Consider the following 18,190-nt stretch of genomic DNA (forward strand, 5'->3'; position numbering starts at 1 on the left):
AGATACTGTTAGAAGAATAAGTAATCCATTTGATCAAATCAAAGCAATTCCTCAAGAACGTTTGTTTAGTAAACCTAACATACTCCATGGTTCCTGATTCATATGAAGTTTATTTTTGTAAGAGAAAGGAAACCGTTAAGTAATGTATTTTTGCAATTCTTTTACAGATTCCCTGTATTTGTCAAATACAAATTCTCCAAAAAACAAACGTGCATAAAAATGCATGTAACATAAATGCAAATCTCAAAGTTTGTCCCCTCCCTACAAGAGAACTGCAAATGGAATAGTGCCTTGGCAACGTCTGTACAGGAAGAGGTTGGTCGGTGGTGGAAGGAACAATTCAAATCTTCATCCGCTTGTTTGCATTATCGGTTACAATGCTATCATTGTCAGACGGCTCATAGTTGACCTGGTTTTCAATGTAGGCACCGTTTGCACCTATTTCAGCAGCTGCTACTTCAGCCTCACTCCTCTCAGCTTCAGAGTACATAGGAATCCCCTGGTGATTAATCACTACTGATGGTTCTTCATACGATTCAACAGGTGCTCCAGCTGCAAAAAAATAAAAACAATTACATAGAAATCATGTGCCAAGACCAACACTTGCTGTCAAGAGGTTGTGCTTTATTTAATTTTTTTTTCTTAAAATAAAATCTATTCCTTCTTGTTCTACGAGCCACATTTAAACGGTCGTTGGGAATAGTTCTGCACACGGCAATTCTAAAGGGCACCGGGGAGGGAACGCTAAGATCCCCACACATTTATGAAGAACAAACAATTCCTGGTGTTTCCTCGGTTAAATTTATTTCTACAGAAAAGTTAATAAGTTATTACCATCAGTTTTCCACACTGTTATGTTATACTAATAAGACTATTGCTCTGATTAGATAAACATCGAGATAAAAAGAAATTTACAACATACCCATTTCGTTCAAAAAATTTAATATTACATCCCAAAGGTTTAGTTCAGTGGGTGTCTTGAATCCCACAACTGCTTCAAATTTAACACTTACAGGATATGGCTTTCCAGCTCCATAATCTTCAAACGCTGGCCGAGAGTTGGGTGTTTTTTTGTTGTTGTTGTTTTTCTTCCAACTCCAACCACTTCTCCCAGGAATTGTCTGTCTTTTGCTACTTTTCTTAGAGCGTTGGTCTTAGACAAATTAGAAACTCAAACTGCTCTGCTTTTTCACAAGATGCATTAGCATCCTTCATCAACAAGTCGATCACTCTCCAGCACTTCAAACTCTCTCAGATTAACTTTCTCTTCCTACTCCTTTTTGTCAAGATGGGCATGATACTGCTGCTTACCCTGCTGAGCTGAGGTGAACAGCTCCTTGGTTATTCCTGGTACATGAAACATCCTGCAACCAATGCCTGCAGAAATTTGATGGGTTTTTTTTGGAATACCGGCTGCATTTTCTATCCAATAATCTTGCAGCTTTGTTTAAAAAAATAAATAAATAAAAATTCTCCATGGTCGGCACACGCATGTTGAAAATGTTGTCAATATTTCAAGCAGTTGTGGAGAAAATCGATTTTAAATTGAATAAAGGTGAAAATATTGTTACGGAAATGGCCCTTATTGGACTACTAAATATAGGATTAGCTCAGATCCCCCATTAAATGCATGTTTAGCTAGGTTGTGTGGTAAAATGGACGTTACATGTGTCAGGAGGTGTAAGAGGCTGTTTTATTGTTTGTGCGGTGGTGGTGGAACGAGAGCTCCCTCTTCTTCCTACCCCATCCCGGACGAGGCCCCACCCAGTCAGCTGAGAGGGTGTGGCCAAAAAGAAGAAGTGAAACTCAGAGGCCACCAGCACCGAAAAGGAGAAGTGAAACTGAAGTACAAAAACTGCTGTCGGCTTTGCTGAGCGAGGCGTGCTCGTGTTTCAAAGTGAGCGAACGAAAGAGAAACTGGAGAGAAAGAGTGCAGTTTGGAAAACAGTCGGGTTTGAGGCATGCTCGGGGTGGCTTCGAAGCGAGCGAACGAAGGCTTCGTAAAAAAGGTCCAGTGTGTGGAAAACAGTCACTCTCGAGGCGTGCTCGTGTTTCAAAGCGAGCGAACGAAAGAGGCGGCCTGCACGTCGAGTCGGCGATCGACTCTTATGAGGAGGTGATTCTGCCGTGAGAGAGATGGCAGCCGGCTCTGAGAGGCGAGCGTGGAAAAGGAAAGAAAAGGTGATTCTACAGAGAAAGAAACTGAGAGGACAGAGTTGAGTTGAGAAGTCGGGATTCGAGGCGGGAAGGCAAGAGAGGAAACGACGGAGCTAACGGCTCGACACGTTTGCCGATCCGCTTGCCGGAGCCCGGCACCTCGATTTTGGCCTTGTCTGGTGAACAGGCCAGGCCTAGATTTGTATGCTGGACCTTGAGAGAAATCAGCTGAGGCCCATCGTTGACCTTACGTGGGGTCAGAGCGCGCGGAGACCGCATGCGGTGCGGAAAAGGAAGAGTACGGCGCCGCCATCTTGCCACGCGGCGCGTTCGAGATGGGGGCTCAAATCCGTGGACATCCGTGCTTTTTGACACTTTCCTCTCGTCCATGAGACATCACCAAGTACTCTGTCTTGCCTGCATGCTGTCTGTCTTTGTCTGCACATGTTGTATAAGGCATATCTCGGTGGCGACCCCTTCGAAACCTGTAGTCCGTGGTTCCCTAGTTAAGAACGGGTTAAAGACTGTTAATAAAAGCATTGTCGTGAATGGTTTGCTTGCGTCATGTTCCCTGATGTTCCCCAATAAATCTGGTTGGTTCATATGAAGTTGCCGCTATGGATTAATGTGTCGCGTCGAGGAACGATCCGTTCGATTGACATATAAAACCAAAATAGTTACAGAATGGCAGAAAACGCTCGGCATCTGACACAACCAGTCTGTAACCGGGGTTCTATTTCCCCAACTGTTAAGGTACAAGGATTGCGTTGGTATCGCGATTGCAGACGCGTGACCCGAGGCCTGTGCCGAGTTGGCCGGCGTTATAAACCCTGGAGACTGCGGTGGTGAGGGTGGCGCCAAGATCAGGTGAGAATCCCGCCACCCCGGATCCGCAACAATATGAAGGGAAAAAAAAAAAAAAGAAAGAAGAGGTAGTGACGGCCTCGGTTGATGTTCCACAACATGGTCAAGGATGGTTGTGGACGTCTATTACTCGTGAGAGCATTTTCTAAGCCACCAACATTGTCAATGTGATCTCTGACGTCTCTATTGACAATCAAGTTGTTTACCAACTTGTCGGCACATAATACTGTACAAACGGAGAGCCAAACCGATGCCAGATACCAAGTTTGGAGAGTCCGAGTCCACCAATTGCCAGTATATTGAACGATATTTTGTCAAAAAATTAATATATATTTTAAAAATGCAAAATTTTCACATCATTAAGAAAAAAAAACAAAAAAAAAAACCGAGAACACTCAACTTCAATTATACTACGGAGGAGCAAACAAAGGTATAAAAAAAAAACACATCAAAAACTTAACGGATTCAACATAAAAAATAATACTTGCAAATTGAACTTGAGCTATTTTAGCAGAATCTGGCAGCACTCAGAGATATCAGAGTTCAGTTCTCTAATACTGACATTCAAGCAGTGGCACATTGTAGTGAAGTAAACACAGCTTCTCTGCATTTTCAGCCCTGAGGGAGCACCTTTTATAGTAGTACATGTTCCCAACTGTGCTGAACACCTTCTCACTGGGAACTGATGAGGGTGATGCACTAAAATACCATCTGGCCATTGGAGAGAGTGCTTTGTACCAATCACTGTTCTGCTTCTACCATGCAAGTGGGTTGCCACTTCTCCGGTGGATGATGAGATAGCAGTCCATCTCCTCACTCTCCTAGCTCGTTGGCTACATCACCGTGGAGGGTGAAGTTAGTTCTGCTTTGAATGTCCTTTATTTCTACGTACAGTATAAGAGTTACCGAGCTGGCTGACTTGATAAGGACTGATAAACACAGCTCTAGTTGTTGCATAAACACACACACACGTTCAAACAATTGCTGAGCAAAATGATTTATGCATGTTGAAGTGCACATTAATTAATACCTTTGTTGTATTGTCGCAAAATTGAAGGGACTACGTGCAGAGACTGACACTGTGGAGAAAAGTTGGTGACGCAATGACTGGTCACGAACCACTAGCATCTGAAGTGTACACATCTGCTCTACCTCACACTTGTATTAAGGCTCCCTCTACCGGATCCTCTTGCAAATAGCAATAACTGCCCAAAAATCAAAAATAAATAAATAAATAAATAAAAATGGGGGCATATTGGTGGTATTTTTTTTTTTTAAGCCGAATTTAATCGATGTATCGGTGAGACTCTAGGCCAACAAACAACATATTTTAACGTGTGCCTGTTGTTGGCTTAAAATGGCTAGAGGTAGGCTTGGGATCCTATGATCCTGAATTCAAATCCCACTCGGCTGTTTAATCAATACCAGGTGGGGTTGACTCTGCCTGTCATCCTTCTGAGGTCAGCAAAATGAGTGCCAGCATGCTAGTATACTTTGCCGGAATAGCGACCTGTCCAGGATTGTTCCTAATAGCCAAGGAGACTGCTTAAAGCAGCACTCTGCACAGAGTATGGTCCCAATGGATGGATGGATATTTGAACGTGAAACAAAGATTGGATGAAATTTAATATTTAAAAACACAAACTTACCAGGCTGCAAATAAATCATTCAATGCAATGCCAGTTACGAGACCGCGAGGAAATTAGGAAATGATGCCTTTCGACCGGAAATTTTGTTCTCTGTTACACCGACCGTTGTTGGATCTTTCTGAATGCCTCACAAATGTTGCTCCAACTTGAACATTCAAAAATCCATCCAAAATACCCCCCTAAGACTTCTCATCTGGATTCAACGACACCAAATATTAGAAAGGCTGCAAAACCCGAATATCAATCCATTGCTCATTCTCTCGATTAGCAACTTCCTCCGGGATCGGACTCAGTGGGTACAAATTAACAATACTCTACCAGAACAGATAATTATGAACACGGGGCCCCACAAGGATGTATTATTTCACCACTGCTTTTTATTCTGAATACAAATGATTATATTTCACACTCAAACAATGTTAGAATCCTTAAATATGCATATGACACTGTGAGTCATTTTTTTTTTTAAAGATGGTGAACTGGATTATAGAGGCACGATTCCGAATTCTCCTACATGGTGTCATGAAACTTTTCTTAAGCAAAAAAAAGCAAACAAAAAAAATATATATATAGATGATCGACTTCAGGAAATCTAAACCTCAGTTATCCCCAATCATGATCTACAATGTTGATATTGAGACTGTTCACTCGTTTAAGTATTTGGGCATAATCAGAGGATCATCTCACGGTCAGAACACTGTAAATCGATGGTTTATGAAGGGCAACAACACCTCCACTTTATCCGGCTTCTGAAATCATTTAGAGTTGATAAAACCATTATGAGGCTTTTCTATGCTTTGGTAATTGAGAGTGTTATCTCTTGTACAGTTGCTGTGTTTGGTTGAGGGGTGTCTAAAAAAGGTGATTAGGGAAAGCTGCAGAGAGTAGGAAAACAGCCTGGAAAGATCCTTGGAGAAAAGATAGGCATACGTGTCAACTCTCAAGAATGAGTTTTAACGTAGGTCAAATCCATTACGCAAAATACTATCCACCGATTACATACGTTTTATGAACAGATGAGGTCTGATAAGAGGTCAAACGTGCAGAACCAGTCGATTTCTGAAATCATATGTACCATTTTCTATTCGGGTTTAAATGGAAGTTGGTGATTATAAAGGGGTTAGTCATTCGTGGATAGCAGTGGAGGACGCTGTAATTGTCTGCTGAATCGTTCTCTTTGTGTAACCTCGATTGTATGATGGGGGTTTATATTTTCAATGACTTGGTGTCAGGTCAGGCCAGATTAGATCTGTGACTTGCTACAGGTACCATGTAAACCTGTACGAACCTGTTCCATGGTTGGGCTGTCGGCGACTAAACAGTCTCCCCCACCAGGTTTCCTGGTGAGGAGGGTGTTTGGATATGGACACCCAGTAGGATTAAAAACAAAACTTGTCAAAGGGCAGAGAAGCTCCTTGTGAGCCAACGGCCATCCATACCTTGTGCCCAACTGTGTCTGCAGACGTCCTCCTGCAATTGGGTTACTTCTTATTAGGAGGTTGGTGACAGGATTTGCACTCCGGCCACCGTAAAACCCTTCATTCCGCAAAACACAAAAGCGCAAAGAAATCTGAAAACCAACTCCATGGGAGTACCTCCTGTGCAGCTTCCCTTCGCAGGGCAGCTCACCGGATGATGGGATTGGGGCAAAGCCTTCGGGACCCCTAATCTTTGATGATAGGAGGGAAATCACGGGGTAATATTCCCGGGTCAGACTGCGTGAGAGTGTGCCGGAGTGGTACTGAGGTGTAGTCCATCAGACGGCGGTCTCCTTGGGTTAACCTAAGGCAGTCCCTTCGGGTGGGTGCCTGGAATGTCCTATCCCTATCCAGATTTTGGAAATCTGCTAACATCACTGCCCTGCATAAAAAAGGTGCAAAAACAGATCCCTGTAACTATAGACCAATCAGCCTTCTCCCAATCATCAGCAAGGTTATGGAATCCATCATCGCTTCAGACATGAAATCCTTCCTCTTCTCCAATGGCTTGATTTCCAATCATCAATTTGGTTTCAGACCAGGTCACTCTACCCTAGATATGCTGCTACTGCTCTCCCATCAATGGATGGAGGTCCTCAATGCCAGACAGGAAATCCGAGCCGTATCCCTGGACATATCACGTGCTTTTGACACAGTCTGGCACCCTGCCCTACTCACCAAACTCTCTTCCCATGGTATTCAAGGCCATCTCCACTCATGGCTCGCAGACTTCCTCTCCTGTCGCAGTCAACGTGTGGCCCTAAATGGAGTTCTTTCATCCCCTCTTCCTGTGCAGGCTGGAGTTCCTCAAGGTAGCGTTCTGGGCCCTGTTCTTTTTCTGGTTTTCATCAATGATCTCTCGGACTCTCTGGAAAATCCTCTATTTCTCTTTGCCGATGACTCCACCCTCTGCCGTACCATCTGTCATCCCTCAGACCGGCAAGCAGCAGCTTCTTCGCTCACTGCAGATCTGGATAAAATCACAAACTGGTCCAACACGTGGAAGATGTCTTTCAATCCAGACAAATCTCACACTCTCACTATGTCTCTTCGAAAGGACCGTTTACAAAACCCCCCCATCCACTTTCTCAACAATCCTCTGGAAGAAGTCTTTTCTTTCAAGCTTCTGGGTCTCACTATCTGCCATGACCTTTCCTGGGAAAGTCACATTTCCAACCTTGCCTCAAAAGCCAGTCGCCGACTGGGAATCCTCCATCGTGCAAAGTCCTTCCTCGGCCCTCTTGAGCTCCTGACCACTTACAAAGCTTTTGTCCGTAGCCTGATGGAGTACTGCTCTCCCCTCTGGGCTGGTGCTCCTGCCTCCCACCTTTCTCGACTTCACGCTGTCGAAACCAGGGCTTTTAAGATCATTGGCATCTCCCGCAATGAAGCTGAGTCTTTGGGCCTCTCACTCAATCACCGCAGGTTGGTCGGTGGTCTTTCTGTCTTCTACCGACTCCTCTCCAGCCTTGCCCCCCTGCTCTCTCTGTGATTTGTCCCAACCACATTTCCACAGGGCGCTCAAGGTCCGCCAACAACCCCCTTCTGGTAAAACTACCAAAATCACGAATCACTGCTCATCTTCACTCTTTCATTCCTCTTTTTTCCCGCCTTTGGAATAAACTTCCTCACTCTATTCTTTCCCATTCTTCCCTCCAGGCTTTCAAAACAGCTGTTCACCACCACCTCTTATCTTCCCCCATCCAAATCCTCGATCTTTTCTACCCCCGATAATCCACCCAAGCCCACTTCCTTCAATTCTCCTGCTTTCCTTCCTGAAAGTCCCTTTAATGTCCATCTTCCCCTCGCCATGTTCCCCGTCCCATCCCCATCCCTCCCCCTTCCACAGTTCACCTGTGTCTGTTCCCCAATGTTTTGTCCCTTCCACTCCCGCCCCTCTTGTCTCATGCCTCCTTGCTGTGAGTTGTGTGTTAGCTCTCATACGAGCCTCGACCAAGGTATACAAAAAAAAAAAAAAAAAAAAAAAAAAAAAAATCCCTAAGAGAAGATGATCACCTGTCTGTTATCATCTGAGCTCAAGCGTTTGAACATCGGTATTGCAGCACTCTCTGAGGTTTGGAGACCGGATTGCGGCGAGATCATGGTGGGTGGGTACACCTACCATTGGTCTGGTCGCTCTGATGGTTACCATGTCCAAGGAGTTGCTAAAGCTGTGTCCAATAAGCTGACTCCAATGATAATTGAGGTAACACCGGTCAATGAGATACACTTCTCGTCTTGGGGGATTTCAATGCATCGACTGGAACTGATAGGGATTGTTATGAGACATGTGTTGGTCCCTATGGGTCTGGAACTGTAAACCTGAATAGCACTAAGTTCCTTGACTTTGCAAGAAGTCATGGACAGGGTGGCCGGTTCATGGTTTCAGTGTCCACAAGCTCATCGCTGGACTTGGTATTCCAACGCTGGTGGTGTGGCAAAGGAGATTGACAATGTCCTCGTTGATGGTCGCTGGAGGATGATCCAGAACTGCAGGGCCTACCGGAGTGCTCAGTTCCCTCAACACTGACCACCGGCTTGTTGTCGCAACTCTGAAGTTGCACCTTAAATCCAGGAGAATGGTACCATCCCAGCCTAGGCTGGATGTTGGCAAGCTCAAGGATGAGAGGGTAGCTGAAGAGTTTGCGAACAGGTTGAGTGGGGATTTGGGGGGTCTGGGTGCTTCGGGAGGTCCTGAAGAGTTGTGGAGTGCCTTCAAAACCACCGTCCTTGATGTTGCCGGTGGAAGTCTTGGAACTCACCACAGGGCAAAGAAGAATTTTGTCTCTCAAGGGACACTGGATACCATTGACCAGAGTCGCAGGGCCAGGCTGAATGGCAGAGCTGAGCTGTTCAGGGAGTTGAGGCATAAAACTGGACGTGCGCTGAGTGGAGAAGGAGGCCTATGTGCAAGGAATCTGTGAAGGGGTAGAGCATCACATGTGGTCAAGTGATTCTCGTCCTGCTTACAGGGGAATTCGCGCATTGCGTTCCTCCAAGCCCATCCCCTATTGTACTGCAGTGAGAGCAGAGGGTGGTAGGCTCTTGACAGAGGAGTCCGAAGTGAAGGCCCGCTGGGCCGGTTACTTTGAGCGGTTGTACCAGGCTGATCCACCAGCTGTCAAGTTCGACGTCAGGGGTGTTGCAATCCCTATTGCTGACCCTCCAATCAATTGTGGTCCACCTTCGCTTGTGGAAACACAGGCTGCGGTGAACCGGTTGAAATGGGGTAAAGCTCCAGGGATCTGTGGCATCCATGCTGAACTTCTCAAGGCTGGTGGAAATGCTGCACTCGTGTCATTGCATGCAGTTCTGTGCTCTGCCTGGAACACAGGCATCATCCCAACTGAGTGGAAGAGTGGCCTTGTTGTCCCTCTGTGGAAAGGGAAAGGTGATCGACAAGACTGCAACAGCTACCGAGGGGTGACTCTGCTCGCAGTGCCGGGCAAGGTCTTTGCTCGGATATTTATTGATAGGGTTTGCCACCATCTGCTTGAGCGCCAGCATCCAGAGCAGTCAGGCTTTACACCAAAGAGGTCAACGATTGACCATATCCTTGCTCTTTGGGTCCTCACCAAACGCAGACGAGAGTTTCGGCAGGGGCTGCTTGCAGCCGATGTTGATCTCTGTAAAGCGTTTGATTCAGTGAATCGCAATGCCCTCTGGAGGATTCTTGGCCTTCGTTGGGTGCCACCAAAACTGATCGATCTGATGTCTGAACTCTACTCTGGTACCATCTCTGACTTATTTCCAGTTGTTACTGGAGTTTGTCAGGGGTGTGTACTGGCCCCCACACTTTTCAGCACTTGTATGGATTGGATTCTAGGGAGGATGTCGGAGAGATCAAGCTGCGGTGCATCGTTTGGGAATGTCAAGATCTCTGACCTTGATTTCACAGATGAAGCAGTCATCTTTGCGGAGACTTTAGATATCCTTTTGGGGGCCCTCGAGGTGCTGAATGAAGAGTTGGAGCCGCTGGGATTACGGGTTTCCTGGATCAAAACTAAGATCCAGGCTTTCAATGACATCTTTGGATGCTGCTATTCTGTCTGTGTGTTTGTGGTGAGGATGTTGAGGTCGTGGAGAGATTCACTTACCTCGGCAGTGTTATTCATGTCTCTGCTGGCTGCGAGTCAGAGGTCAACAGGCATCTGGGTTGAGCCTGGGGAGTCATGGATTCACTGGATAATGGGGTGTGGCGCTGCCGGTACCTGTGCGGGAGGACGAAAGTCCGAGTCTTCAGGTCCTTGGTGCTTCCAGTCTTGCTCTATGGATGTGAGACTTGGACTCTGACCAAGGATCTGAGACGGAGACTTAATTCCTTTGGTACCAGGTCTCTTTGGAGAATCCTTGGCTAACGCTGGTCAGACTTTGTGTCTATCGAGTGGTTGCTGAGACTCAAATGAGATTTGTTACCTGCATAGTCCGTGAGCATTAGCTGCGGCTGTATGGACATGTGGCCCGTTTTCCTGACGCTGATCCTGCTCACCAGATTCTCTCAGCGAGGGAGTCTCGTGAATGGAGGAGGCCAATGGGCCGACCACGTGCCTCGTGGTTGCAGCAGGTTGATCGGCATCTCAACGAGATTGGGATGGGCCAGGCATCTGCCTGGGGGATGGCAAGACGGAGGTCCCTGGAGTACCGCCAGAAAGTGGATGCAGCGACGCGCTGCTCTGGCGCATGCTCTCATGCCTGACCTGGTTTATATTTTGTTGCAACTGTGGCTATTGTTTTGCCATCATTGATCATTTTGGGAACTTTGTGAGCCTTGTTCGACAGGGCAATTTTCCATTTTCTGTAGACACTAAACAAACAGTATTATTATTATATCGTTTTTACCCCAACATCTCAATGGTGAAACAATCACTAAAATTCTCGTATCCCGATCCAGATCTTCACCAAAATCGAATGAATTAGTCCTCGTCACACACCCAACCTGTCCACCAAATTGTCTGAATCTGTCCACAACTTTGAGATATCCTGATCACAGAGAAACAGGGGTGAAAACACAACCTCCACCCACCTTCGGTGGAGGAGGTAATCAAGTGCCTCTGGATTAACAAGAAAATTGGGCAAATGTTTAATGCACGAGTGCATGTTATAATATGCTTTGCTTTTGAGGAGACTCGTGGGCCCCTTTGGTTCATTGGACCAAATTTTCATTGGTCTTCACGGCCTTGTAGCATACCTGCCTGCTGTACTGCTTGAGCATTCGTTTGCCCTTTCACCAAGCCCAGATGTGCTTGAGCCAGGGCAGAGATTATACGTTCGTTTTCATGACTGACAAATTATACGATTATTGTGGGTTAGTATTATCAATTTTAATTAATATACATGACCGATCTAAAGTTTTAGAACACCCCCATTTTTCGGTTTTTACTTAAATTTAAGCAGTTCAAGTCCAGTGAATAACTTGAAATGGTACAAAGCTCCTAAGCGATAAACTGCTGGAGGTTAAAAAAAAAAGTTTAGGTTCCCAAAAACGGAAAAATAATGTAAATTTCAGAGTTGTTAAAAAAGGCCCTTTTCAGGGAACAAGTAATAGGTTAGGGCCCTGTCACACCTTGACAATTTAGCCAGCGTATGCCTGACGTGTGCAAAATTGGGCTAAAACGCTGGCACACGTCAAATACGTTATGGGTAAGTTTGTATACATTAAGAGAACGCTGTCATATGTCGTAGCACGCTGGCATACGTCATAGTTCACCGAGCTGTTAGACAAATTTGCCATGCTTGAAATTTCCCGACGTATGCCAGCGTATGACTCACACGTTCCGCATAATGCTGGCCATATGTTGTAGACACGTTACGCGATCGTTGACACACGTTACTTGTAAGTTACTCACAAGTCGAAACACGTCGAGGTAATGTTTAGCGTACCCGAAACTTATATCTAACCTATGAGTAATGTGTTGTAGGCACGTTACTTGTAAGGTACTCACAAGTCGAAACACGTCAATGTAATGGTTAGCGTCAGTGTTCCAGACTCACTGTTTTTTTTTTTCTTCTTCTTCTTCTTCTTCTTCTTCCTCTTCGGTATGACGGTCATGTTGACACTTCGATTTCTTGTGCGGTTATAATATAATATAATTAAAAGGTTGCCACTCAACGATTTAAATCATCACCCTCGTACCGAAAAAAAAAATAAACCAATGTCACCCGCAGGGTGATCCGTATCTTGCCAAAAGGTGACCACGTGTGACTTCTTTAAGGTCACACTGAGGTGAACAGAGCTGCTATCCACCAGGAGCGACTCCTTGAGGAATATCTGCCTACGAGAGATTCCGATGAGAATCGTTCTACAGAGTAACCATGAAAAATATGCGTTTGCCTCATAACGTCACCAAATGACGTCATAATATCTCAAGCTTGACATATCCAGAAAGCACTCATCGAGGTGTTCAATTTGAGGTACTACACGATATGGTTCCTAAAACTTGAAAATTTGACCTTGGGGTCAAATATGTTTGACCTTAGGCGCCAACCATGAAGGTCAAGGCCAATCGCCACCAAAAATTAATCAGCTGAGCGCCAGACCATGAACTATATTCCCATGAAGTTTGAAGACGATCCGATCAAAATTTCTCAAAAAATAAGGGTTTTGTCGACTGCCCTGATTTGCGACAAAGTGACCTTGACCTTCAAAATTTTATGCGCTGAAAGGGACCTCTATAGGCCTCTGATATGCGAAGTTACAAAAATTTCCAATGATAACTGTGCTCTGCAGAATTTTTTTTATACGTGATTACAGACAAACAAACAAAAAAAAAACATACAAGCTGACTAACATATCATGCAAAAACTTCGTTTTGGCAAGATAAAAATAAACCATGGAGTCTGGAACACTGACGCTAACCATTAGCTTGACGTGTTTTGACTTACGAGTAATGTTCAAGTAACGTTTGTCGACGTGTGTCAACGATCGCGTAGCGTGCCAACAACGTATGCCAGCGTATGCAGAATGTGTGTCATACGCCGAGAAATTTTCAACATGCTGAAAATTTCTCGACGTACTCTGACGTATACAAAACGTATAAGTTTTGTATACGTCAGAGTACGTCGAGAAATTTTCAGCATGTTGAAAATTTCTCGGCGTATGACACACATTCTGCATACGCTGGCATACGTTGTTGGCACGCTACGCGATACCCATAACGTATTCGACGTGTGCCAGCTTGGTTCGGCAAATTTTTCATACGTCAGCAATATGCTGGCAAAAACGTCAAGGTGTGACAGCGGCTTCACACTTCGATGTCTAGTGCAGTTATGATTTGAATTGTCGAGCCGCAGCCTATTAATAGCCTACGCCACGTGATCGTCGGGGATATGCTGCCGTGCGCTATGCATAAGTTAGACTATCGTTGGGCATAGGTTGTGAACGCCGACAACACGCTCGGCATTCGTTGGTATAAGTTATCTATATGTGATTAAAACGTTCTGTGTACGTTACTAATACGTTATGCATACATCCAACACGTTATTATACGCCCAAAAAAAAACAAAAAAAAAACAATAGTTCAGTGTATGCCAGCATTTTACATACATTTTGATACGTTGCACACGCTCGCTAAAACGTCAAGGTGTGACAGCGGCTTTAGCAACTGCAGGTGTTCTGCAGCAATGGAAGTTAATTAAGCCTTGAAAGTTGATGCAAACAATTCCTGCAGGTGTCCCAACTTTTGTTGATTAGTTCCAACCCCTCTGTCTGTATAAAAGAAGTGTTGGAACAGATTGTGTTGCTACACCCTCTGAAGCATTATTTGGACAATATTGTACTGCAGGAAGTAGTATATTGCCATCATAATGGTGAGAAAAAGACAATCAACAAAGGAAGAGACACCATTCATGATAACCCTTAAAAGTGTAGGTCTTTCCTTTAGAGAAATTGCAAAGTAAGCCAAGGTGTCAGTGAGTACAGTTTCCTACACCATCAAAAGGCACTTGGAAACTGAAGGAAACTGACAGGAAGAGGTCTGGCAGATTCAAAGCCACAACACAATCAGAAGACAAGTTTCTGAGAATCAACAGCTTGCGTGATAGGCGGCTCACAGGACAGCAGCTTCAAGCACAGCTTAACACTGGTCGAAGTAAGGAAGTCTCAGTTTCAACTGTGAAGCGAAGACTTCGAGCTGCAGGTTTGACAGGTCGAGTGGCAGTAAGAAAGCCATTGCTAAGATAGCAAAATAAGAAAAAGAGGCTTGCCTGGGCCATGAAGCCCCGCCAGTGGACTACTGAAAACTGGAAGGTCTTATGGACCGATGAATCAAAATTTGAAATCTTCAGTTCACCTCGCAAGGTTTTTGTTCGCAGTCGAGTAGGCGAAAGGATGGTTCCTCAGTGTGTGATACCAACTGTCAAGCATGGAGGAAGAAGCGTAATGATTTGGGGCTCTTTTGCTGGATCTGGAGTCGGCGACTTGCACAGAGTGACTATCACCCTGAACCAAAACGGCTGTCACAGCATTTTGCAGTGCCATACAATACCCTCTGGTCTACGCCTAATTGGTCAGGGGTTGGCCGGCGGACTAACTTCTTAGAGGGACGAGCGGCTGCAAGCCGTGCGAGATGGAGCAATAACAGGTCTGTGATGTCCTTCGATGTCCGGGGCCGCATGCGCGCTACACTGGATGGGCCAGCGTGTACCTTGCCCTTCGCCGACAGGCTCGGGTAAACCGCTGAGCCCCGTCTGTGATGGGGACTGGGGCTTGAGACAGTGTCCCACGAACGAGGAATTCCCAGTAAGCACGAGTCATCAACTCGCGTTGATCAAGTCCCTGCCCTTTGTACACACCGCCCGTCGCTACTACCGATCGGACGGTTTGGTGAGATCCTCGGATCGGCCCCTGCACGGGCCGTCCGTGACACGCGTTGTCGTCGTGTCAGCTCATGCTGGTGCGCCGAAAAGATGAGCGAACTTGACTGTCTGGAGGAAGTAAAAGTCGCAAGATAACGACCCAAAACATACCTCCAGGCTATGTCAGAACGACCTTAGAAGAAAAGAACAAGACGTGAGGCTTCAAATCATGGAATGGCCAGCACAGTCTCCAGACTTAAACCCCATTGAACTAGTTTGGGATGAACTGGACAGAAGGGTGAAAGCAAAGCAACCAACAAGTGCAACACATTTGTGGGAACTTCTGCAAGTGTCGGGAAGAACTTTCCGAACAATATTTGATTTCCATTGTAGAATGAATGCCACGAGTCTGTTCGGCTGTTATATCTGCAAAAGGTGGCGACTTTGATGAATCAAAAATTTAGATTAAATTTTGTTCAACAAAACGATTTCATGATTTCTTTTTTATCTGCAATTATTTATTTCTTCTATGCTTTAATTTCAGAGTACATTGAAACATTAAACTGCTTAAATTTCAGTAAAAACTGGAAAAATGGTGGTGTTCTAAAACTTTTCACCGGTAGTGTATGCTTTGTTGCAATGTTATCATTATTTTTGTAATTAGAATGCCATGCCGTAGAAGGACCTATGAAGCTGCTCTCTATACACCTTAACACGGTGTGCGTTTAAAACATGGGAATTCTTCCAGATTATTTGTGGGTAATTAGCCTAATAAACTCAGGATATCATGACGATCATTTTGGTGCAACCAAAACACACACACACGCAAGATTTTTGACCTGCCCACCCCCTTTCCATGCCTTGTACTCACCTGTCTCGTCCCATCACTTATTTTGAACCTATTCCCCAAACACGATGTCTATAAATGGGCCTGCTGCAGAATTGCATTTTGCTTCCCATAAAGATCAACAAACAAATGGAAAACGCATTACATACCAGCATTTGAACCAGCCTTGCGTTTTGCAGGCCTCCCAGCAGCCAATGTGCTGGCATTGAGTGACTGCAAGAAGGCTTCGGGGGATGTCAACCTCTGTACAGAGAGCACAAGGTCTGTCAGGGTAGTTAGGGTCTTGTGCAGGTCAGCAGCTCCTCCCATCCTCCGTCCGTCACTTCCAATTCTGCCGTCTGAACGTGTCTGCCGTAGTGGCACTTGCATCACAACACGGCGGAAAACAGCATAATAGGCAAAAGGAAGCTTCTGCTTGGCCACGGAGAAGAGCTCTTCTCTCACTTCTGGATCTTCTGCGCAAGCGAGCAGACCGTCGTAATCGCTTATGCCTAACTCTTGGCTCACAGCATTTGCTATGGTAGCCTTCATACCTTGGGTGCCGAGCCATGCCAAAAAGTCAGTTCGTGGATTGGGTTCCAAGGCAGGATCCATTATCGCTGTGAAAGAGAAAAAATGGTCACACCACAAACGTATCCAAAAATTGCTTTGCACAAACTAACAAAAAGCATTTAAAATAACGTCAATCGATGAGAATTTCATTTAAATCACAACCTGAATCCACCACAAATTTGAGCATTGATGCTGGGAGAACGTTGTACATGCCTGATGTCGGCTCAATGGTTAGTGTGGTGGGCTTGGGATCCTACAGGGGCCCGAGTTCAAATCCCACTTGGCTGTTGAATCAATACCAGGTGGGGTTGACTGCTTGTCATCCTTCTGAGATCGGCAAAATGAGTGCCAGCTTGCTGGTATCCTGTGACGGAGTAGTGACCCGTCCAGGATTGTGTCCAATAGCCAAGGAGACTGCTTAAGCAGCAATAATGCTCTGCACAGAGTACCAGTATGGTCCCAATGGATAGTACCATATTCCATACCCCCACTCCAATACAGGTATTCAGAATCTTTCCACACAATGACCTACTCTTTTCGAAAGGTATCGTGAGATATTTTGCATCCACCAAGCCTGATGTTGGCTTTATGGTTAAGGTGCTTGGCCTCATATCCTTAGGTTTTGAGTTCAACCCCCTGTCCATACCGTTGAATTAACACCAGGTGGGTCGACTCAGCCAGTCATCCTTCCGAGGTCGGCAAAATGAGTGCAAGTTCACCGATAACAGGGGCACTGCATCAGCGGCTCAGCTGCGCCCCCCAGAAAATGATGCAACCACAGGCTGCACCAGTATAAATAAAACTACATTCACCAGCAAATGTTCGACTTTGGCCGTCCTCCCAAGGAGGTGTACCCATTGATACAAAAAATGTCAACAATATTTGCGTACATAATATATAGATGACACCAAGAAACAAGCACGCCGAGCTGGGCCTCATCGGTTCGTCGAGTCGGGTCGGTGTGGCCGACACAGGAAGGGCACAAAAACCACCATCTTAAACCGGTCGGGAATGTCCGACGAGTGAGGATCTTGTCCCGAACGGACGTGCGATCCGATAATTCAAAATGGTGGGGAAAGTAAATCACGTGGTTTCCAAAACGTGAATAAAAGAAAAAGTGAAACAAACACATCGGGCGAGACGATCAAGGCTTCTTAAAATGAGCGAGTCCGCCATGTGATGAAGGTTAAAGTTTATAAACAAATCGTAAACCTTCCTCATACAAACATGTAGAAGGTCGATCCAGCGACGCGGACGTTTCATGAAAAACGAATACGTCACACGGTCTGGATTCCGCGAACTCACCGGCATCTCCCATCGCGCACACCTCACCCGGAATTCCCAAAGAACCCACGCGAGCTCCAACAAACCGCGCTACCGAAGCCGCAACATGGCAGCACGGTCACAGCTACTTAATATTCATGAGCACGTTGGTGGTGTTGTTGTTGTTGTTGTTGTTGTTATTTTTTTTGATGGACGGCTCCATTTTCTTCAAGGACGACGAAGACGCGATTAAAAAGGAAGTAACGTATCGACAAGAGAAGGAAACATGAATAATATTATTACGTGTCAGTAATTTTTTTTAATTTTTTTTTCGCATATATTATTTATCATTTACAAACGCCGTGATAGGTTGCTTCAGTTTGATAATGAAGCAATGAAAATACATGTGAAAAGGGGGAAAAAAAATAAAAGGCTGCTGCCGAGCTAGCGATAACAGCGGAATACATCCTAAAAAGGTTTTGGGAGCTGTCCGGATCATGCGAATAGTATACCGACAAAATGAACACATATATGATGAGATGAATATACACTAAAGGAAAAAGTTCCTGTGCACCATAAAAAATTTT

At 45.3% G+C, this 18,190-nt stretch overlaps 2 protein-coding genes across 4 annotated transcripts in view; one reads left to right on the forward strand and one right to left on the reverse strand.

Annotated features, from left to right (window-relative positions):
* LOC147023332 (uncharacterized) overlaps positions 1-18,190 on the forward strand; it is an 86,120-nt gene that overhangs the window by 49,438 nt on the left and 18,492 nt on the right. The gene's annotated exons all lie outside the window — the stretch shown is intronic.
* LOC147023333 (uncharacterized) lies at positions 91-17,879 on the reverse strand. 2 transcript variants are annotated; one of them, XM_085888594.1, is made up of 3 exons: positions 17,646-17,879; positions 15,938-16,387; positions 91-552 (listed from the first exon to the last, which is right to left on the reverse strand). In XM_085888594.1, the coding sequence occupies exons 1-3, from the start codon at positions 17,656-17,658 to the stop codon at positions 341-343; spliced, it is 675 nt and encodes a 224-aa protein (XP_085744720.1). In that variant the 5' UTR covers positions 17,659-17,879; the 3' UTR covers positions 91-340. The 2 variants fall into 2 exon arrangements, with proteins under 2 accessions (XP_085744720.1, XP_085744721.1); XM_085888595.1 differs by having other exon boundaries at positions 17,673-17,808.

The sequence above is a fragment of the Eptatretus burgeri genome, chromosome 7, assembly GCF_056783735.1.
Source record: "Eptatretus burgeri isolate ZD-2024b chromosome 7, Ebu_testis_v1, whole genome shotgun sequence".
Taxonomy (NCBI): domain Eukaryota; kingdom Metazoa; phylum Chordata; class Myxini; order Myxiniformes; family Myxinidae; genus Eptatretus; species Eptatretus burgeri.

Coding starts and splice junctions, on each gene's coding strand:
- LOC147023333 (XM_085888594.1), bottom strand. Junction 553..15,937: donor CAAGGCTGGTTCAAATGCTG/GTATGTAATGCG, acceptor ATTTTTTTGCAG/CTGGAGCACCTGTTGAATCG.